This window comes from Pipistrellus hanaki (genome assembly GCF_964339955.1).
Source record: "Pipistrellus hanaki genome assembly, chromosome: 8".
NCBI lineage: Eukaryota > Metazoa > Chordata > Mammalia > Chiroptera > Vespertilionidae > Pipistrellus > Pipistrellus hanaki.
This window is the reverse complement of record NC_140510.1, coordinates 55,718,636-55,743,217: the sequence shown is the minus strand read 5'-3', so window position 1 is coordinate 55,743,217 and position 24,582 is coordinate 55,718,636. Positions and strand designations below refer to the sequence as shown.

General features: G+C 37.5%; 1 protein-coding gene across 1 annotated transcript; it reads left to right on the top strand.

Annotated features, from left to right (window-relative positions):
* Positions 1-23,526, top strand: RBM44 (RNA binding motif protein 44; the record flags this gene model as incomplete). Its single annotated transcript, XM_084893109.1, has 15 exons — positions 1-73; positions 4,509-6,082; positions 6,349-6,407; positions 8,217-8,393; positions 8,884-9,067; positions 9,161-9,183; positions 9,301-9,385; positions 11,191-11,305; positions 12,680-12,808; positions 16,661-16,740; positions 16,849-16,919; positions 17,754-18,039; positions 20,157-20,302; positions 20,442-20,583; positions 23,449-23,526. The coding sequence occupies 14 exons, from the start codon at positions 1-3 to the stop codon at positions 20,563-20,565; spliced, it is 3,126 nt and encodes a 1,041-aa protein (XP_084749235.1). The 3' UTR covers positions 20,566-20,583; positions 23,449-23,526.
* Positions 23,527-24,582: the final 1,056 nt, after the last annotated feature.

Here is a 24,582-nt window from a genome sequence, read left to right as displayed (position 1 = left end):
ATGCAGGCCACTGCAGTGGTAAAGACAGCTGCTAACAAGAAGTGCCACAATAATGGAGGAAACATCCAGAAAGGTAAGGGTCAGACCAGTTGGCTTTATTCTGGGTAGAGAGAGATGCTAAATATAATTGGGCTAGATTGTTCCCACTCCAGTGTTGCTACTTTTTAAACTTTCCTCCCAGTGATGTAAAATTCAGCAAGTTTTACCTTGGTAACCTCACTCCAGTGATTTTTAGAGAATATGGGCAGCCCCCTGTCAGGGAAATGGAAGATTTAGGGAACAGAGGTGAACCAGAAGACAGCCTTTCCATCCAGCCAGGCCTTTGGGAACTGCTGATAGGTTCACTTGTCTTAAGTGGAAAGTGGCGAGGCTGATCTGTGCTACCCAAGTTGAATGTGATTTGACTTCACACAAATCTAAAATTTCTTTTTCTCTGGTAATGGTAAGAGAGAAAATAAGCAATGGCAAGAGCATAAAAAGCAAGATAACTAAACTTTATGTGCTTAGGATTGTACGTGGTTTTAACTATTAAAAAGGACTGCAGAAAAAAAATTTAATGCTATTTTAAGTCTGAATAAAAGTAATGAATTATTCAGCAAAGGAATTAACATAATAATCCACTTTGGAAACAAATTAGATTCCTACCTTATGCTAGAGAGAAAAAAATCTACATAGTGTAGAAGGACTGTGTTGTACACATGTAGAATAAATTATAAAAGAATGTTATTTTCTTTTTAGAAGAATACTTTTATAATCATGCGGTAGGAAAGGCCACAGAGACAAAACCCAGAAGTCAGAGAAGAAAGGACTGATCCATTTAATTAAATAACCTTAATAACCATAGTATGACATTATTTATACTAATAGAGTAATATGCTAATTAGGGCAGACATCTTTCGGACGTCCATTGGTATTTCCACCAGACAAAGCCACAGCAGCTGCGAGGCCCGGGGCTCAAGGCAGCCGTGGGCTCACAGCAGCCGTGGGCTCACAGCAGCCGTGGGCTCACAGCAGCCGTGGGCTCACAGCAGCCATGGGCTCAGGCTCCTGTGAGCACCGGCAGCTGCGAGGCTCCAGGCTCAGGCCTCGCACCCATGGTGGCCAGCAGTGGCAGCAGCAGAGGGGTGATGGAGGCAGCGCCTTCCCCTGATTAGCCTGGTCATCTTCTGCAGAGGGAGGCCAGAGGCGGCAGCAGAATGGGGTAATGAGGGTGGCAGGTAAGCTGTCAGTAGGACATCCCCTGAGGGCTCCCGGACTTGAGAGGGGGCAGACCAGGCTGAGGGACCCCACTCCAGTGCACAAATTTTTGTGCATCGGGCCTCTAGTAAAAAGATAAGCAATAAACTAGGGAAAAGTCCCTTAGACATAAGAAAAAAGAAAGAATTATTATCCAGAATATATAATGAACATATATACAAATCTCTTAAGAAAAATGCAATCAATCTATCTATATATATATATAAAAAAAAAAAAAAAAAAAAAACAGTGACCATAACAGCCATAACGATCTTAATGACCAGTTGCTATGACACCCACTGTGGCCAGCTAACTGGCCTGATTGAACTCTTCCACCCCAACCCCTAGTCAAGAGCGGGGCAGCAGGCCAAATGCCCCTTCCCTTCCCCCCTGCCAGCCCTGCCCCCATCAACCCACCCCACCATGATAGGCCAGCCTGCCCCTGATTGCACCCCTCACCCAATAGGGGGCGAGGTTGGCTGGCCAACCTCCTGCAACCCCTCCCCCCTGGCCACACCCCTGATGAGCCCACAGCCTCTTCCCCTGGCCAGACCTGCCCATGATTCCCCCCACCCCAATAGGGGCAGGGCCGGCCAGCCAATATCCTGCAACCCCTCCTTCCGCCCAACCCCACATCAGTCCCCCCACCCTAATCAGCAGCAGGGCTGGCTGGCCAACGACCCATGGCCCCCCCCCAGGCCACTGGCCCTAGACTGGCACCCACCCACAGCCCATCCCTATGGCTGCCCCTAACCCCGATTAGGGGTAGGGCCCTTAAGCCAGTTGCTGTTGCCCCTTCTCCCAGCCAGCCCAACCCTGATCAGGTGGGCCGGCAGGCCAACCTCCCACCATCTCCTACTCCCAATAGGCCCAGCCCTGATCTGCTCCAATTGAGGCCGGACTAGCCAGACCCCACCTGTGCATGAATTCATGCACTGGATCTCTAGAGAGTTTAAAAGTAAAGCTAACACCACTTTATTTAGCTCCAACCCTGTATTTGTAACAGCCTATTAAACCAGCAATTTTCAACCTTTTTCACATAAGTTACCGTATTTTTCGGACCATAAGACGCACCAGTTTTTAGAGAAGGGAAATGAAGAAAAAAAGATTCTGAAACAAATAGTGTCCTAAAATATTTTATGTGCATTAAAACCCAACATCACAGTCATAAACACATGTAATCAAAGTAAACAGCAGCATTTAGAACCATTTTAGAGCCGGGCAAGCACACAGAACCACACAGAGCCGGGCAAGTAAAAAACTTTTTTTTTACAGTATATGTGTAGGCTATATTTGGACCATAAGACACAGGGACTTTTCCCCCCCACTTCTGGGGGGAAAAAAGTGCGTCTTATGGTCCGAAAAATACGGTAATATTTTTTGCCAATCTGACAAAAAAATAGATAATTTTGATTGACCTACTTAAAAAATAATAATAGTTATTACCTACCCTTTTTGCTCCATAGTGAGTTTTATTAAAAATCAAGTGCCTATACTTGCATATAAGGATTTCTGGTACCAAGAATTAACCAGTCAGTCACCATCTTGTGTGATGTGACCAGTAAGATGCAACTCTATTATATGACCTATATTTTTATGGTTCGAGACAGGGCATTCACACTGGATGGCTATTATTGTGTTGGCTGTTGTTACTTTTTTATTTGCCAATCTAAGTGTAAAGAGGTCAGTATCCCTGACTAAATAATTAAGTATTATATGTTTTAAAAATTCTTGCAACTCACTGGTTGCAAATTGCCATCTTAGACATTTGAATCTGAGTGTTTTATTGCTGACCTCAAACTCCAAAGGCCTGGAAATGAACTCATTATATTCTCCTCCTCCTTCCCCCCAACTTTGCTTTTCTTCTTCATCTTCTAAATCAGCTATTCTCTAGCTCCAAAAATTCCCATTCAACTGCAATACCAAGTCTTAAACCTTATTATTTTAGAGCAATATTTAAGCAGGTGGTGGCCAATTAGTGAGTCATGAAATCAGCTTAGTTGATTGAAGTCAGCTTTTTAAAAAATAAAACAAAATAGATCAGAAAATACATTAGACATAGTTACTGTTTTGTAAAATGTTTGTTTTACTTATTCACATATGTATTGTCTACTGGATCTTGATATAAATGTGTTTCTGATTGTGTTCTTGGGCAGTAAATATATATTTGAAAGCCACTAATCTCTCTCTACCTCATGTACCATTCCTAATCAAACACCAAGTCTTGTCAATTGTGGAACTTTTATATCAGCCCCACATCTGCATTCTTGGTCTATCTGGCTCCAGTCTGGCCCTTCAAGTCTTCTTTCTTATTGTTACTTAAGGTGTCTAAACTCAATTTCATTCACATGACTACCCTTTTCAGAAGCTTTCAGTTGTCCTATGTAGCCTTAGAATAAGAGCCAATCTCCTTAGAACATATAAAAGGCTTTTTTTCTGTTGACAGCTCAAATCATTCCAGTAGAGCTATTTCACTCCAAAGTGGCTTAATCTTTCCTGAAAATGCCATAATATTTTACATTGCTTTATAGGTGCTGTTCAATTTGCCTAAGGTAACTAATGTGTTTCAAAAAATACTTTTTAAATATAAAGTTTTCTCTGAAATTGGCTTCACTTTTCTTCTTTAGAATTTACCTGCTCATCATCACAGCTCTGTCACCACTTATTATATCTGTATTTCATTTATGTGTGCTTTTCTTATTTGTGACCCTATGAAAGCCATAAGTATTTGGATACATGTCTTTTTTGTTACCACCAGGATCTTGACCACTATCTTAGCTGGGACTACCATAACAAAATACCATAGACTGGGTGGTTTAACCAACGAAGATACTTATTTTCACAGTTCTGGAGGCTGAAAGTTCAAATCAGGATACCAGTATGGTCAGGTTTTGGTAAGGGCTCTCTTTCTGGTTTGTTAATAGCTGCCTTCTTGCAGTGTCCTCCACACATGGTGGAGAGAAAGAGCAAGCTCTCTGGCACTCATCAAATCTTAAGGAACCCATCCTCATGACCTCATCTAGTCCCGATTACCTCCTAAGGCCCCATTTCCAGTTACTGTCACAATGGGAATTCAGGCTTTAATGTACAAATTTTGAGGGAGACACAATTTAGTCCATAGTGACAACCACGGGGGATACTTGTCATAGATAATGTAAAAGTATTCCTACATTGGGAAGAACTTGGATCACATCTGAGTTACTTTCTACTGTTAAGTTTCTGTTATGTCCCTGTTATTAACATTTTATCCTTTTTTTTTTTTTTTTAATCAGATGAGCCTTCTAATCCTAAGAGAGAAAATTTGTCATCTTCCAGTGGTTGTAATGAAGCCAAAGTGACTTTTAGTGATGATGACTGGGATTCCTTGGCACTAGAACAAAGAGCTAATGACAAAGAAATCGGCAATATTGACAAAGTAGATTTACTGGAATCATCTTTTATTTCAAGTTCAGATACTAACAGAGAGAGTACTCGCTGTCAGTCAAGGGAATTTGAAGACAGTATTGACTATGTTTTCTTAAATGAAACATACTCTATACTTTATTCAGAGTCAAAACTAAAGAATGAAAGTCTTACTCTTTTAAATTCAGAATTAGGTTCTAAAATACAGAAAAGAGAGGAGGTGTTTTTTGATATTTTAGAACACAAACTTAATAAGATTATTGACTTAGAAAGAATCAAGATTTCAGATGATGATTATGAAGAAACTCCTGAAGATGTTCAGAAGTACGATACAGATGAAGACTCACAGCAGGAATATCATAGTGCAGAAGAACAAGAATATCTGAGTAACCATTTATCTCTTGATCAAACAAAAACTTTAAATATATCTAATTTGGAAGTTGTTGGATTAAGAAATTCAGGTTATGAAGTTGAACATGCTGGCAATCTAGAAGTTAATCACATTAAGTTGGAAAGTTCTAGCATCTCTTTAGATTCAATTGATGATTATGGACAAGGAGATTCACCTCATGTGTCCAAATATCAGAATTCTGTTATGTTAGGAGAATATCATAAACCAAAGCATGAAAAGTGTAAGGATCAAGAGACTAGTTTATTGTATCACACAGTATTTGATGAAATTATACTAGGGAATAGTCCTGAAAGCCAGGAATCTCAGTCTAAGAGTGTTTTTTTTAACCTTCAACAAGCATTGAAAACCAACATTTATACAGGCAAAATTAAATCTCAAGTAACTGAAAGGAAAGATTTTTGTGGAAATGCAACTGTTGAGAACAAAATGTTACACTTTGAAAATCCTAGCACGTTACTACAACCCTTTAACGATTGTCAAACTTCCTGCACCTCTATTTGTGGTGATTCGGTAATTTCTGCTTGTGGACATTCACATTATAAAAGCCTGCCGAGCATTCCCAACTCAGTCCTAGATATTTCTCTTACTCCATCAAGGATTGGAGCCAAAGATAAGCAGGCAGTAAAAGAAGATAGCTCCCTAAAAGTTACTAATGGCAGTGCCATTAATAAAACATTCTTTCATAGTATAGAAGAAACTTGTCCCAAATTTACGACAGAGGCAGGTAAGTGCACTGTCACGGTTAATCAGACAGTGGATGTTAGCACTGATTTCAGGGCTTGTTTCACAAACAGCAGAGGAACAAGTGCAAGACCTTCCATAGTATCTACATCCAGCAACACAGACATAACGATGATGAATAAAAAACGGCCTGGTGAATGGCAAAGGGGAAAACAAAGAAGTGTGGGTTGTAATACAGATTGGTCATACAGTCAAGACAATGAAGATACTCCAATGGCTATGACAAAAGGATCGCTGGGAAAATCCCTCTCAGTCAACAGTTTAAAACCTAATGGAAATTTCTTAAATAAGGTAAAACCAATATAATAATAGAATTTTATTTGACTTTATAAAGAGGCAGTGTGTGCTAATGTAAATTGAAGTTTAATAGAAAATACTGATGCTTTTGTAAAAAAAAAAATAAATAAATAAGGGAACAAGTAGATAGAATGCCACCAAGCCTTTTCTGTTGGCTGCTATTGCCACAGAGTAATTGGGTTTTACATTTTACCAGTTTGGAGCCTCAGAAGGTATTGTTTGGCAGATAGTTCTAATAAGATTTAAAATCATGTTTGTAGGATTCCCTGGAGTCAAGAAAAACAACTGATATTGCAAACTTAAAGGAACATCCTGAGAGGTAAGTTAGATATATAAACTTGCAGATACACATGGGGGGAAATCAAAATAGTAATTTGCTTTTTGTAAGGTACTCAACTATCTATCTGTATATATAAAAGCCTAAGTGACTGTTCAGCTAGCCAACCAGTAGCTATGATGCACACTGACCACCAGGGGACAGGAGCTTCCCAATTGTGGTTCTCGGGTGCCACACCTGGAACCAGAAAGGAAAGGACCCAATTCCAGGTGCATCACCTGAGAACTGTCCTCTCCAGTCTTGCAATCTAGGACTCCTTGGGGGATGTCAGAGAGCTGGTTTCGGTCTGATCCCCACAGGCCAGGGCGAGGGACACCCACCAGTGCACAAATCTGTGCACTGGGCCTTTAGTATAGAATAATAGCTTAAAGGAACTTGAGATCATCTGCTTCAGCCATTTGCCTTCATACAAAAAACTCTTCTATAATAAAAGGGTAATATGCTAATTAGACCAAGACAGCCAAACGATCTCTGGACCTCATTCTGGACATCCTTTCGAAAAAAGCTGCCACAGCGGGGACCGAGACAGAGGCCGTTAGGGGTGATCAGGAAGGTAGGCAAGCAGTTAGTTGTAATCAGGCAAATATGTAGAGTGGTTAGGGTTGATCAGACAGGCAGGCAGGCAGGCAGGCGAGCAGTTAGGAATTAGCCGTCCTGGATTGCGAGAGGAATGTCTGACTGCTGGTTTAGCGGGATCAGGCCTAAACCAGCAGTCAGACATCCCCCAGGGGGTCCCAGATTGTGAGAGGTTGCAGGCTAGGCTGAGTGACCCACCCATCCTATGCATGAATTTTGTGCACTAGCCCTCTAGTACTAGGATAATATACTAGAATGTGAAAGTTTTTTTCACTTACTGAGATTTCAGTCTCAATAATTTCTTTAGAAAATCATGGCATCTTTATTCAACCTAAATCCATACTGATTTAGTTACTCAATTTTCTTTCATTTGATTTCCTGTAGACCAAAACAAAATAGTGCCTTTGGAAAATGTCATATATAAGAAAAAAGAAATAGCTATGTTTACTTGGATGCTTTAATCTTGATTTTAATTCATTGTATAATTAACTTTGCACTTATTAGATACCCTTATCATTCAGAACACTGGTGAACTAGGAAGTGGGAATAGAGGAAAGGAAAGTCTCTGAGAAGCCAAATTAGTTTTCATGCTCTGAATGAAGTCATTTACTTTTTACTTCATTCTTCTGAGTTTAATTCGGTAATCAGTCCTATAAAATTAAATAACAGAGTTGGTTTCCTGACACAGGAGTGTTGAGAAAAGCTAGAAATGGCAACTAGTAGCAAGAACTGTTATCATTCAGAAAATGTAGTACTTTGGGGCTTTTTTATAAAATAACACAAAATATTTGCTTATAATAATGACAATTATTAAGAAAAATGTCTGCTATGTCTGTTTTCTATTAAAAAAGGTAACACATTTAAGAACAGTTTCCATCCAGAATGCTTATAACTTTAAAATGTTGGCCAAAGCTTGATTTAAGTTGAAAAACCTATTGATTCTGGATAAAGTCAGTACTTTACTGTGGAATTCTTTTTCATAAAAGGAAGTATGAATGTGAGAATTATTTCCTTGAGTTCTAGAAAGAATATATTTAGCTTTGACTTTTGATATTTCTCCTTTTAGTGGTTGTAATGTATTCCTGTAGCCTTTCCATGTCTGGTAGAAATTGCTTTAAACTTGATAGGGAAATGTAAGGACTTAAAAACTGTATCTAGTGGCACATAACAGAAAAATATTGGAGATCGTACCTAACCTAGTCTTTTATTTTAAAGGGAACCTCAACTTTGGAAAGAGATGGAGAAGAATTTGCCATCAAAATGCTGTCAGAAAACAATGCAGAGAGCCATCAAAGCAGAGTTGCACCTTTTAAATATTCACTATCAGTTGTGTCATCGCCATTGTAGTGATATCTACAAACTTGTAATGGAAAATAAGGATGGATTAAATAGGTGATTGTTAAATTTAAATCTGTGTCATCTTAGAAATTTATCACTAGCTTTAAATTCTAGAAAATTTCTTTAATTTCATTTTTGAAGGGCAAAAGCAGGAGTAGATTTTAAAACATAGTACATTTGAACTTCATAAAGAGACAACAGTACATGTTGGGATGAGGAATACAGTAAAAGGAACTTGAGAGATCATCTGCTTCAATAAATTATTTTTGTTGCTTAGATTTTAGGTTTTTTATGAAGTCCAAGTACGGACGAAGTAAGTTGCAGGGTTTCACATTACATTCCATCACATTCTCTCTGGCTTACATAATGGGGATTGCTGGTACTGCTTCTATTTTATATTCTGTGGTTCATTTTGCTTTATTAAACATTTAAAAGAAAATATTTTAAAGATCTGATAGAATTAGAACTAAGTATATAATACAATATTAGTGTTAAATGGATGACTTCAGCCTAAATCAGTTTTGTGAACTTACCTTTTGAACAGGAATTTATCCACTAATTCTACTAAAAAGGAACTAGGATCAGCACTACTGTCTATTTTGGGAGACTTAAAAGTTAAATATGTAAACTTGAAAGAAAAAGTAAACAAGGGCATACCACTGGAAGAGCTGCCCCCTCTGTCAGTAGAATCAAAGTTATTATCTACCTTCTCTACTTTTGCTTCCAGGGTATGTATTTATGTCTTAGGAATACAATTTTTACTTTATTTAGACAAAAGATTTTAAACTAAAAGATTTTTCTTTCCTTTTATGTCTTTCCAGCTGATGAAAAAAGAATCACATGTGTAAGTTAAGGTTTGATTTTATCTTAAAAATTGCTTAATTTCGTTAATTTTAAGTTTTCTATTTTGGTCCTTAATTAGGACATTGATAAATCTTTAATGAAATGTTGATCTGTTTAGCTTTTCAGGAGCAGATTCTGAACTAGATAATCAAAGTACACATGATGTTGATGTTTCTTCAGGCCTAAAAAAGACACTTGCACAAGTGAGGGTTTTTGTTTTTTGTTTTTTGTTTGTTTGTATTTTAGTTCATCAGTGTAAATCTGTGATTTTATGGCTTAAGTGAAGTAAACTATAATTGGCAGAAGTTCTCACATTCTTCTTTTCATTTAACTGGCTTACTTGCTGTGTACTGCTATTTGAAGGATATCACTGATTAGAAGGAACATATGTCCTAATCAAACAGATGTCAATAGTATATGTTGAGAGGATGACCATATAATTTATCATTATACCAGGAGATTTGAGGATGAAACATAATGATGTTCATATGTCAAGATACAAACCTAGACTGTCTCGGGCAAACCATCATGTTGACCCAGTGTGATAAAAACTAATATCTTAGAGAATTTGTTTATTGAGGTAGAGTAAAATAATATGTCATTCATTTTACACAGGGCAAAGTTTTCATTCCTTTATTGGAATGGATATAATTTTTAATATGCTCCTCATAGGTTTTCTTGACCTCGTTTGGTCCCAAGGAAATGTTGTGAAGTGCTATAGAATCATAAATTAGATTCCATTATTAAGTGAGTCACCGTGGTAGGGTAGCTGACTTTTTTACTTTCTGACTTTGGTTTTAACCCTGAGATTATATTCTATGGGTAGTCTTATATAATAAGATGCATTCTAAAGCCAAAAGTGAATACTTAATTGATTTATATTCCTTTCTATTAACATAAGTGATTAAAAGTAAATTACTTTAGCAATTTATTCCACCGTTGTAGTACTCAAACCCATTATACCAAAGAACAGATCTAAAAACAGATTTTGATATTCTCATATTTCTTATGTATTGTAGTTTACTCAACTTGCTTATTTCATGATATAAAATGTTCTGGAGAGATTTTGTTTCATCATTTGTAATGGTAGCAGTGGTATAACCTCATTTGGGGAAGAACAATAAATTATTTTTAAAACTATAAGATGTAGATAGACATATTTTTTTATAATCTAAGCTTTGGCTCAAAGAGTATCTTTAAAAAATGTTTTTATTTTTTATTTTATAGAGGGATAGAGAGAGAGAAGTATCAGTCAGCTGCCTCCTGCATGCCTCCTACTGGGGGTTGAACCAGAAAACGGGGTATGCGCCCTGGCTGGGAATCACGCCTGTAAACTCCAACCTGTGAACTCTTGGTCATGGGTCGATGCTCAACCACTGAGCCACACCAACCGGGCAATAAAACAATATTTTAAGTTGTGATCATATTTTAATATCTGTCTCATTAAATTGACAGGTTATGTCTGAAAGCCAGTGTAGTTTAATGTGTCTAAATTTTAGTTACTTATATACCATCTTCACAATTCTCCATTGCTGTATATTGCCTGTAATATTACTTGCTTTGTGTTCTTCTTTAAACAGTTCTCCTTTTTAGATAAAATATGTAAAGAGTAACTGATTTACTATTATTTTTGGGAAAGAAACATTACTTCCCATAGATATAAGCCACATTAAATACATAATTTAAGTGTTAATATGGAAAATATTTATATGTATACCTTCAAAAATCATCTGAATTACATTGAGAATGCATATGCCACACTTTGCTAAATAATGGTAGTGTTAGCATATAGTTTCTACACACAGACTGCGGTCATTCAAGTCCTAATTCTCATTAACTGTATGACGTTCAGTTTGCTCAGCTGCAAATGTAAGTGGAGAATGATTTTGCTTTCAGAGCCTTCATTGTTGTGAGGGCTAAGGCCAGTAAAGAGTACCACCACATAGTAAGAGCACCATAACTATTAGTTCTTACTTATTTTCATTGTTTTTATTATTTTAATCCTCAGGTGTCTTTATTATCTGACAATAGTCATCCTAAACAAGGTACATCACCCAAGGAAGATGGTTTAAAAAATGGTGATATAGATGGATACTTTAGTCAACTGAAACTTGATGATAAAAGTCAGTATAAAAATGTATTGTCTTGTGTCATTGCTGGAAAAAAAATAAGGTTTAAAATGTCCTTAGTGCCCATTCATTAAATCAAAATAAATATTCTTAATTGAATGGTATCATCCTGATTACGAATGGTAAGTCTATTCTTTTTGCATATACTTGGCATCTTTATGGTTACTTAATACCATCTATAATAATAAAAGTGTAATATGCTAATTAGACTGAATGTCATTCCGGATGACCTTCCAGATAAAGCCATGGTGGTGGAGGCTGAGGCTGAGGCAGAGGCAGCTGCTGTGGTGGCGACCAAGCAAGCCCCTTGCACAAATTTCGAGCATTGGGCCTCTAGTATCTGATAATGCCAAATAATGATATTGACTTTTATTCTTCTGGTTCATGTCTTACAATCTAAATATTTTTCTGTCCAATTTCTATTCCTGCAAATTGTGTAATATTTTTTATTTTGTTTTCTATGAAAAAAATATGATCATTCCAAAAAGAACACTAATTTGATTTTAAAGAAATAAAGAGCTGCAGTACTGTTTAATATCTTTTTAAAGACATTTATTGTTAGTCTGTGGAGAGAGATGATACAAATATCTTTAATAAAGAATAATTTAAAAATCTGAAAAACAAGACTAGAGATTGGTATTAATGAAAGGAAAACTGGGAAGCAAATCACTCAGACTGAAAGTACTTTTTATTTAGGGACTACTGAAAATCCTTCTCAGAGAATGCCCCCCACCTCCATCCTCATCTGAGAATATGCTTCCATTGATTCTAGAGCGGGGGAGAGAGAAACATCAATCTGTGGCCCCCTACACACCTCAACTGGGGATTGAACTGGAAACCTGCTTATGTGCCCTGAGAATCAAACTCACAACCTTTTGGTGTATAGAACAATGCTCCAACCACTTGAGCCACCCAGCCAGGCCCTTCTCAGAGAATCTTTATGCTTGGTTCTCCTGTGTTGTTGTTGTTTTTCATATATATATATATATATATATATATATATATATATATATATATATATATATATATAATATTGATTTTTCACAGAGAGGAAGAGAGGTATAGAGAGCTAGAAACATCGATGAGAGAGAAACATCAATCAGCTGCCTCATGCACACCCCCTGCTGGGAATGTGCCTGCAACCAAGGTACATGCCCTTGACCAGAATCGAAACTGGGACCCTTTGGTTCACAGGTCAGTGTTCTATCCACTGAGCCAAACCGGTTTCGGCTGTTCTCCTATTTTTATAATATTTATTTTTATACTTTAATAATAGTTGTCATGCTGGTTTATTCTGAGAAGCTTTTAGGTAACTTCTCAGAAGACAAAACCTACATCATTCATAGCTATTTGTGTTCAATTTCTCAGATTCCAAACATTATCAAGAAACAAGTGAAGACTGGTTTGATGCTAAAGAGAGCCTGACAGGAGGCAATTGCCCAGGAATACAAGATAATCAAATAGAACAAGACAAATGGGATCCAAAGTTTACATCTGGTTGGTTCTTAACAGTTTACTAAGAAATCCTAACCTAGCTCATTTTTATTTACTTAATCTTTATTGTTAAAGTATTATATATGTCCCTTTTTTCCCCCCATTGACCCTCTCCAACACCCCCATCCCCCAGGCCTTCACCACCCCATTATCTGTGTCCATGGGCCATGCATATATCCGTACAAGTTAACCTAGCTCATTTTTAAAATGGTACTTACTGTCTTCTGTTATTGGGGGGGACTAAGCTGTTTTAAAATTTTAATCCACTTTGTGAATTTTCTTAATAAATATAAAAAGAAAATTAGCCATTTGGAGGTCATTACCCTTTCAGAATACTGTCTGCTGAAAGCTTACATCATCCCTGGACAGTGTTTCTCAGTGGTTGGAGCGTCAGCTCATGAACTGATGTGTTGAGGGTTTGATTTCTGGTCAAGGGCATATACCTCAGTTGCAGATTCAGTTCCCAGCCCCTGTTGGGACATGTGTGGGAGGCAACCAGTTGATATGTGTCTCACATCAATGTTTCTCTCTCCCTCCTTCCCTGACTCCAGCTCTTCTTCTCCCACTTCCCTTCTCCTTCCATCCCTTCCACTCTCTCTAAAAAAAAAAAAAAAAGCAATGGAAAAAATACCTTCTAGTGAAGATTAAAAAAAAAAATTTAAGTAATATATCAATAAGTGAACAACAAACCAATCTTTCTCTCAAAAAAATAAGTAAACATTTTTTTAAGTATGAGAAAATTTAAATTACTTGAAGTATCTCTAACCTACAATAATCACTATTAATATTCTTTACCATTCGTTTATGTATTTTATGCATATATTTAATACACATATATAGTTTTAAATAAAATGGCATTATATAATCTAGATTTATTATAATTACTTTTTTTCTTGCATTTTTCTCCATATCACTTACCACATACTATATTCTTCTTACTTAATATATTGACTACCTTCCCACACTCACACATGAAGCCAAGAATTGTTTATGCTTTGTTCACTGCCTAACCTGAGTGCCCATGGGGTATCTAGTAGATATATTGTATTACTCGTACAAGGGGAGGTGATGGGTATGATGTACGTCTCCTGATTCCTATTCACTTACCTTTTCTATTGTGCTCCCTTCTCACCCTAATGTAAAAGTCTATAATAATAATAGTCTAGGTCAGTGGTCGGCAAACTCATTAGTCAACAGAGCCAAATATCAACAGTACAATGATTGAAATTTCTTTTGAGAGCCAGATTTTTTAAACTTAAACTTCTAACACCAATTCTTCAAAATAGACTCGCCCAGGCCGTGGTATTTTGTAGAAGAGCCACATTGAAGGGGCCAAAGAGCCACATATGGCTCGTTTGCCGACCACGGGCCTAGGTGGTTGTCACACCCTCATGCATCACGCCTTAACGTTGTCATAAGATGGCTGTCACAAGATGGCCACATGCACAGCAGAGGCGGGGCCTGGTGGTGGCGGCAGGGGAGGGCAGTTGGGGGGCAATCAGGCCAGCAAGGGAGCGGTTAGGGGGTGATCAGGCTGGCAGGCAAAAGCAGTTAGGGGCAATTAAGGAGGCAGGCAGGCGTTTAGGAGCCAGCGGTGTCCCAGATTGTGAGGGATATCTGACCAGTAGTCAGACATCCCCCAAGGGGTCTCATGTTGGAGAGGGTACAGGTCGGGCTGAGGGACCCCCCCACCCCGGTCCTCTTCCTGCTTCCTTTCCCCCTTCCCCCCCCCCCCCGCACGAATTTCATGCACCAAGCCTCCAGTATAAATTATAAAGGTAAATAATTAGTTTCACTATTTTCTCTATACAGCAGATTATAAACCAAAGAAATTATCAAGTTAAGTTAATGAAGAAGAGTAGGTATTATTGCCAGAGAGGAAGGATTCTACCTGAATTCTAGCACCACCACTGGCTAGATTTGTGACCTAAACTTCAAAAACTTCAGTAACCTCATCTAGAAAATGGAAATAACAGTTGTACCTCTCAAGGTGGTTGGAGCATTACATGAAATGATACATAGAAAATACTTGGCATAGTACCTGAATATGAGAAACACTTGATAAGGGTTAGACTTATTATATAATGAAGAAAATAAAAATTGTAATTATCCCATTATAAAAAATTATAATACATGAATAAAAACTACTTTAAGAATTCATTCAACAGACAGGGCCAGTTTGGCTCAGTGGTAGAGCGTCGGTCTGCGGACTGAAAGGTCCCAGGTTCGATTCCGGTCAAGGACATGTACCTTGGTTGCAGGCACATCCCTGGTGGGGGGTGTGCAAGAGGCATCTGGTCGATGTTTCTCTCTCATCAACGTTTCTGGCTCTCTATCTCTCTCCCTTTCTCTCTGTTAAAAATCAATAAAATGTATTAAAAAAAAAAAAAAGAATTCAACAAATATTGTGTACCTCTCTATGTTCCAAGTATACGTTTTGGTAGTAGCTTGAAAGAATCTCAATTTAGTGAATTCTTTTTTATTTCAGACCAGGTTCTCTAAAAATACAAACTGAAAATGCAATCTAAGACTTTTGAATAATCTATAATCCTAGTATTTATGGTTTCTAAAATAGTGCTATCTAAAGCAAGTTCTTTGACACACACATACACCCCATTCTTATGTGCTATTACTATTACCTCAGCTATATACCAGCTGTTGGTATTGTCTGACTTAAAGGTTTTCTTGGTGTGTTTTCCCCAGCAAAGTCATGTGAGTCAGGAAAGCCCTGGCCAGCATTAGGGTGGGCTAGGATCCTGTGTGCATTCCACCTCTTAGCACTTCTCTGAGCAGAGACAAGTGAAGACACTGTGTTCATTCTGGTGTAATTAATTACTGTTAACTTATTGATCCATTTTTGAGCTACAAGAGACTTAATGAATCTAGTCTCTTTATTTTTAAGATGATAGGATTAATGCCCAGAAATGTTAAAACTTTTCTCCAGGCTCTTGGTCTTCAGTCTAGTGCTGATATTTGCTAATTATGACTTTACTAGAGGCCCAGTACATGAAATTTGTCCCTTACCCTGGCCTGCACCCTTTCCAATTTGGGATCTCTCGGGGGATGTCCGACTGCCAGGATCAGGCCTAAACTGGCAGTTTGACATCCCTCTCGCAATTCGGGACTGCTGGCTCCTAATTGCTCACCTGCCTGCCTGATTGCCCTTAACTCCTCTGCCTGCCTGCCTGATTGCCCCCCTTAGCTTGCCCTCCTGCTGGCCTGATCCCCCTAACTTGCTCCCCTACCAGCCTGATCACCCCTAACCACCTCTGCTCAGCCCCCAGCCTAAGCAGCAGTCTGGCCTCCCTCTGTGGAAGGCAATCTGGTGGATCAGGAAAAGGCGCCTCCCTCATTGCTCCTGCCACTGCCAGCCTGAGCCTGGGCCCTTCACAGCTGCACCTCAGCCTTTCGCAGCTGCCCGAGTTTCAGCCCTCACAGCGGCTGCAGCTGTCCAGAAAATGTCCGTCCTAATTAGCATATTACCCTTTTATTAGTGTAGATAATAAGTGTTATGATAATCTATATATATAAAAGCCTAGGTGACTGGCCTACCAGTAGTTATGACTACCAGGGGGCAAGCGCTCAACGCAGGAACTGCGATTCTCAGGTGATGCACCCGGTACCAGAGAGGAGGGAGCCAATTCAGGGTGTGTCACCTGAGAACTGCCCTCACAATCCAGGGGCCCATGGGGGATGTCAGAAAACCAGTTCCGGCCAGGGTGAGGGACCCCATCAGTGCATGAATTTGTGTACCGGGCCTCTAGTTAAAAAAAATATTTAAAAACAATTTTCACTTAAAAATATCAACATAATAATGTTTATCTTCTGTTTTGCGTTATGTTTTTCTATAAGCAGAAATTAAGAATGCTGAACCCTTACAAAGAGATAAAGGTTATTTGATACATGTTGGCGGTCTCTGCCCTTCAGTATCTGAGGTATGCTAGGATTTATTTTTTGAGCTTTATTTTCAAATTTATTAGGTGTTCATATTTTGATTATTGTTGTTTTCTACCTTTCACAAACTTTTATTTTTCTTCTTTTAGGCTGATTTAAGGTCTCATTTTCAGAAATATCAAGTTTCTGAAATTTCAATTTATGATTCTTCTAATTACAGGTATATTTTCTAAATTCAGTAAGTGTGCATTTGCTAAGTGTCTGCTGTGTGCCAGAGGCTCTGTACTAGACATTAACCAAGTGGTGATAGTCAGGGCCATCCCGGTAGAGCTTCCCCAACTCCAGTAACGGGACCCACATGGACAAGCAGGTGCAGTCATTAACTGGTGCTGCTCTTCATCAGGTCTTTTTCATGGTACTTTTCACCTTGTTTTAACACAAAGCAGTTACTGGATGTGTGCACTTGATCTTATTTCACAGTGGCAGTGGAGTGCTTTAGTCAAGAGAGAGGGCTCCACAGCTCTGTGGCTGGGTTCAGTTCCCAGCTCCATCAATACTTCCTGCATAAATTTGGACAAATTATTTAATATTCCTGTACCCCAGGCTCCTTATAAAGTAAGAATAATAACTCCAGTACCTTCATTGCTCTGAAACTGTTTTTAGTTAAATAAATAAAATAGTAAGAATAAAGCATGGCATGTAGCAGGTGCTCAGAAAACTGTACCTTTATTATTTTTATTATAATCCTTAGTATTTTTATATTTTTATGTAGGTAACTATACCATGTGCATATAACCACATATATGTATGTTGCCACTTTCTGTTTTGTGACATTGCCAGAACAAAGTATCAAATACTAATGCTGAGAGTCAATAGAAATACCTTTACTGTCTTATCACTAAACATGATAGCTCTTCATTTAAGACATTAAAACTTTATCAATTAAGAAAGGATCCTATTTGTAGTCGAGGTTGAAATTTATTAAATATAGGTGTTTAATTTTGTCTAAATGGAGTCACTTAAGACATGCTTCTTTCCTGCTTTTATATTTTAGATATGCATCTCTTGCTTTAAAAACAAACAATAATGCAAAGTCTGCTGCGAAAGAAATGAATGGGATAGAAATAAATGGGAAACCAGTTAAGGTGCGACTTGTTAAAAGTCCTGGAGAATGTACATTGCCACTGTCCTCCAAAAGTGGAAGGAGAATTAGTTTGAATAATTTGGAGAAAAGCACCAACAAAGAAATCAACTCAGCTTCCTCTGCTCCCAGATTGCCCAGAACTAGGCCAAGGCAGCTGGGATCTGAGCAAGACAGTGAATTTTTCCATTTTGACCAAGAGGTTAGTTTTAATGGTCTTTGTGTGTACCACATTGAAGTGGCTGTATAGAACAAATGACCTTAAAAGTGTCCATCTTAAAGTGGGAATCAGAAAGTCAGTCTGAATGATTTTTAACTGTGGATCCACCCTAACCTGCTTTTATACAATTCCAGTTCCCCTGAGGGAAAATGTAGATCTTTGTTGACCTAACTAGGTTCATTGACAGTGCTTTTCAGTCTTTTATCTCTTTATTTGTGGACCATACGACATCATTCTTTTTAACACAGCTAACCTTATCTCATATTTCTTAGAACCATATAATGCAATCATTTAATTATATATGCCCTCACACTATGTAATCATATCATTATATATGCCCTCATCTTTAAACATTACATGGGAAGTGATCAAGTTGCCTCAGTCATTCTTCTTTCTCCCAAACAAGTAGTTTATATACAATGTCTTGATTTCTTTGTTTCTCTTCATCTGACTTTAGCAAAATGCCTGGCATCACTTAGGCATTCCATTGTTTTTTGTTTGTTTTGTTTTTTATTTTACATACAGTAAAATCAATTTTATTTGGTATCTGTGTGTTTGCACAATTGCATATAGACATGGTGATTTCATGTCTATTGTATTTGTGCAAACACACAGACATCAAACAAGATATTCAAGATATAGAATAGTCCATTCCAAAACACTCTCTTGTGCTTCTTTCTATTTCCTCTTGCTATGTTTTTGCCTTTTCCAGAATGCCATACCAATGGAATACTATGTAGCCTTATTAGTTTGGCTTCTTCCACTTACCTTAGTGCATTTTTGAGATAGATGTATGTTATGTATCAGCAGTTCATTCCTGCTCATATTTTGACCATTTTTATTGGATTGTTTATTATTATTAAGTTCTGATTTTTTTTTAATATTCTGAATATAAATTTTTTATCAGCTGGATATGTGACTTGCAAATACTTCATCTGTACTTTGTCTTTTCATTTGTTTAATAGTAATCTTTCTTTATCAGAACAAGAGTTTTTAATTTTGATGAAGTACCATTTATCTGGTTTTTTCTTTATTCATTTGTGCTTTTTGTATTGGATTTAAGAAACCCATCTCAGAAAGAATTTGAGTGAATTTTTATTTAATGTGTAAGATGAATTGAGGTCATTTTTTCTTTGTTTTTGTTTTACATATGGAAGTGTTCTAGCATCATTGTTGAAAAAGGCTATCCTATTTCCATTGAATTATCTTTACACTTTTGTTAAAAATCAGTTGATCATACCTGTATGGGTCTATTTTTAGACTGACTGTTCTCTTCCATGGATCTGTTTTTCTGTCTTCACCAATACTTCACTATCTTGATGATTATAGCTTTATTGTAAGCCTTGATATCAAGTAGAATGCGTCTTCTAGCTTTGTTCGTTTTCAAAATTGTTTTGCCTATTCTAGTCTCTGAACTTCTGTATAAATTTCATAATTCAACTTGTCAGTATCCACCAAAAACTTCTTTTATTTTTACTAAGATTATATGGAGTCTATAGATCAGAGCAGAACCCTTTCTAGTAAGTGGATGAAATACTTGTTGGATAAGACAAAGGCATCTCTTCTAACTGTGACCTTTATTCCATCCTTTCCATAACCCATTCTTGGAGTTATCCCAATTCTTTCCTGTAGTACTATTAGTGATTCCATCTCCTCTTGCAGACTTTTCTTGCTACTTAAGAGTCATCCAGAATGCTTCCTTTCCTGGCAAAATTTTCACTTGACTTTTTATTCTTTTGAAGTTACCCTTCCTATTTGTCCTTTGTTTTTACTACCAAACTGGGATGAGGAATCCCAGTTGAGAAAGACTGGTTAGACATAGCTTCAGATACTTGATCACTGCTATAAGAAGGGCTTGCCATTTTTTTAATACTATGGCCCTGAGCACAGCTCAAGAAAATCTACTTAGTATAAATAATCCCAAATCAAAGTAAGTCTCTTAAAATTTTTTATTTTTATAATTCAAAATTATTATCATTACTGTTTTAATTTTACTATTTTAATTATAATTTTAAATTTTGTTTTAATTAAGTAATCTGGATTATCTCTATGTAATGGTTACTGGTTGTAAGAAAATGTTTAAAATGCTTATTTAGGGTGTCAAGAAGAATTGTAAACAGATTGAATCTACTAAATTATTACCTGATACACCTATTCAATTCATACCTCCAAATACATTGAACCTGCGTAGCTTTACCAAGATCATGAAGAGACTTGCTGAACTACATCCAGACGTTAGCAGGTAATGACTACAATTATATTTTGACTGGCTGTAAAACTTGAATGTAAAAATGTAGTTTATTTCAATAACTTAGCTGTATTTGGAATGCACAAATGCTCTGGAAATGACAAATGCTCGTGTATATTTTCCTTTTACACAGAGACCATATTATAGATGCTCTTCAGGAAGTACGAATAAATCATAAAGGTTTCCTGAATGGCTTATCTATTAATACTATTGTGGATATGACTTCGTCTGTTTTGAAAAATTCTGCTTCCAGTTAGAAATAAAAGAAGCAAAAGGTAAGTCAATCATATCTTTTATATTTTAAAGTAATATTATTAAATAAAAATATACTATATTAGCATTATATATTTTTTTCATGTATTAGCATTCTTTTTTCTTTTTTTTTTTAATATATTTTATTGATTTTTTACAGAGCAGAAGAGAGAGGGATAGAGAGTTAGAAACATCGATGAGAGAGGATCATCGATCAGCTGCCTCTTGCACACCTCCCACCAGGGATGTGCCTGCAACCCAGGTACATGCCCTCGACCAGAATTGAACCTGGACCTTTCAGTCCGCAGGCCAACGCTCTATCCACTGAGCCAAACCGGTCTCGGCGTATTAGCATTATTAATGCAAAACCAGTTACCCCAAAGTTCAGTGACTTAATGTTTATCATCTCATTATTTGCAAATCAGGATTCAGAAGTGGCGTGGCTGGGTGGTTTTAGCGTAGGGACACTCCTGAGTTGCAGTCATGATGCTGGTCTGGACTCAATCATCTGGAGGCTTGACAGACACTGTAGGATCTGCTCACTTGCATAGCTGTTGAGGAATCCCCTATACCACCCGCTAGGCTCGGTGATTCACTAGTAGGATAACTCACATTATTCAGTACATACTTATAGTCAAGGCTGTGATTTATGACAGTGAAAGATACAAAGCTAAATACATGAAGGGGGAAGAGCTGATAGGGAAATGTCTGGAGGAAACCAGGCACAAGCTTCCAAGAATTCTTTCCCAGTGGAGTCACACAGATGTGCTTGTTTCCTCCAGTGGGAGTTAGGACAGCACACACGCAGTGTCCACCAGGAAAGCTCACTGAAGACTCAGTGCTCAGTCTTGTTATTGGGGGCTCGTCACATAGGTACCCACTGCTTGGCATGTACCAGAGCTCTAGACTGAGAAGGAAAGTATAAACCACGTTGCTTATACAGTGCTGGCATGGTGGGCCACTCCCTTCCGGGATCAATGGGAGCCCTCTTCAAATCCAAGTTCCTAGACACCAGCCAGTGGCCAACCTTGCAAGCAGGTCTTTCTGAGGGACAGCAGTCTCAGGCCCACTGTGTTACCTCTCTTTCACGTATGTACCAGTTGTTAAGTACAAAGGCATGTAATCTTTGGGATAATTAATTTAAAAGAACAATTTTAAAAAGCATAAAAAATTACGTTGAGCCTCCCACTCCAAGCTCTTCCCAGGTTTCACTGTGAGTTCTCTGTCCCTTTGACTTTCCTATCTATTTATACATAAAGTTCACCCACAAAATGTCATTTTTTCAATAGAATCATGAATTACCCCAGCAATTAAACCCAGTTAGCGTTTGTGGGGCCGTTGAGAGCTAGGAGCTATTAGTCAGTGTGAAAATGCGCAGGCGCCCCAGAAAGAGAGCCCCTCCTTCCCCATCCCAGCATGCACAGTGGAAACAGGAAGCAGCACTTGCGAGGCAGGGGGCCCCAACCAATGCTGGCCTCGCTCATGAAGCTCATTTGAGCTGCTGTCCCAGCAGCCTTGGGTGAGAAGCCTGCTGGTAGCACTGGCTGGAAGGTATATCCCAGCTCCCTGCTCACCTGGGGGGCAGGGCCAGCCCCCAAAGTGCCCATTCAGGCCTCCAGTCCCTATTCAGGGAAGAGCGTGTCTGCAGAGTTTTCATTAGCCTCTGCTGCCTCTGGCCTGGGCTTAAGTCACCCAGAGTGGCAAGGGCGGGCAGGGCTGGGACAGGGCAAAGAAAAAAAGGATGTTGGGTCTTCACATACAAAACTTAACTCAAAATGGGTCAAGACCTAAATATAAAGAGCTAAAACTATAAAAGTCTTAGAAGAAAACAGAGCAAAAACAACCCAGTTAAAAATGGTCAAAGAATTTAAATAGATATTTCTCCAAAGAATATATGCAAATGGCCAATAAGTACAAGAAAATGTACTTGTCACTAATCATTAGGAAAATGCAATCAAAACTGCAATGGTAACATTTCACACTCTTTAGTTATTATTTTTTTAAAAAAGTATTGGTCAGGATCTGGAGAAATTGAAAACTGCATTGCCAGTTGGAATATAAAATAGTGTAGCCACTGGGGAAAATGAAATGGCCATTTGTCACATTAAACAGAATTACTATATGATTTAGCATTTCCACTTCTGAGTACATACCCAGAAGAACTGAGGATGCAGAGATTCAGATGTTTGTATACCTAAGTAGCTAAAAAAAAAAGTAGTTGTAGATAATTATTCCACTTATATGAGGTATCTAGAGTAGTCAAATTAATAGAGATAGAAAGTAGAATGGTGGATGCCAGGAGTTGGGGGGAGGGTGAGAATGGAGTATTTTTTTAATGGGTATTTTTATAAATTATCTATCTGATAAAGGTTAATATCCAGAATTACACAAATAATTTCACTGTAGGAAAGTGAAAAAGTTTTGGAAATGGTGATGATGATTGTACAACTTAAGTGATTTTCTGTGGAAGACATTGCTACATTTTTGCCACACTGGCAATCCAGAGTCTGAATAGTTCTCTTTAGATATATCTGATGCCCTATTTCTGTTATTGATCTAGTAAAGAGAATTTAGTGATATAGAATCAAAGTATAGAATTTAATGGTAAATGAGTATGTGTGTGTGTGTGTGTGTACCTATATATGTGTGTGTATGTATACAATATATATGTATACATACATAAACACAAACACATATATGATAAATTTAATGACACTTTGGTTTAGTAATAGAGTGTACTAATAACTGTACACTCTCTGCCTAAAAAACTAAAAAAGAAATAAAAATTAAAAAAAAAAAGAAAAGAATAACTATACACTTGTCTGGATGTTGGATTTGGCATCATCAACACATTTTATGGTTGATTTTTCTTTTTTCTTGACCTATAGAATTTCCTTGGAAAGCATGAGTTCCCTCCTACAGAAAATGTTCTACAGCACTTAAGAAAAAATTGTGATAATATTAAGAAGATTTGATTAAATAGGCTTGATAAGTGGACTTTGGAATATGTGTATTTTTAAGCTTCCAAAATAATTACTGATGATACATGTAGTACATTTTTATGACTTCATTGTAAAACATTTAGATTTATTTTCCCTGTTTTCACCAGGAAGAGTGAACCTATGCATGCTTTGGTAATAAGTTCTTCCCTGTTAGGTTAGAGTGTAAATTAAAACCATTTTCAAAGTCCAGTTGTCTTGTTTTATAATAGAAACTTCTTAAATTTCTTTTTTAAAGTAGCATACTGTTCAAAGTTGCAGTTTTACTAATAATAAGATGGACATTTAAATATGTGTTTTCTTCAAATGTTTAAAATATTTAGAGCATTTGGTATCATTTGATTAAAGTTACCCATTTAACATTTATGTTTGATGTATGTACATTTAATAAAAGCTAAGTTTACAGTACCACTGCACCTGTAATAATTCCTGCAAGTTTGATGGCATTTTCCAAGTATACTAGTAAATAACCTACCAGTGTTTATGTGGAACATACATGGATGGTATTTCAAAATTTTCCTTTCTACCGGGATTTTTGTTGTTTTGTTTCATATATTAATTTGTCTTTAGTTATTACCAGATCCATCCTAAATTTCTATCAAGAATTGAGTTCTATAATGTAAAAAAATAATTTTAGCCCTGGCCGATGTGGCTCAGTTGGCATCAAAAGGTCACCAGTTTGATTCCTGGTCAGGGCACATGCCCAGCTTGCAGGCTCAATGGGAGGCAACCAATTGATGTATCTCTCTCACATCAACATTTCTCTCTCCCCCTCTCTCTTCTCTCTAAAACCAATAAAAACATATTTTAGGGGGGGGGGGGTTAAAACTATTAAATGAAACTTGAGTCTCATTGATTTCAACCATACATCAAATTAATAGAATCCTAGAATTCTAGGCATTTTCCAAGTATATTTAACATGTAGGAGATTCCTACATGTAGGATATTAAAAGGCTACATTCAGAGTTAGCATTGAATAAAGTTGAAACATGGACTAAGACATTATTTTCTACATGGACTAGT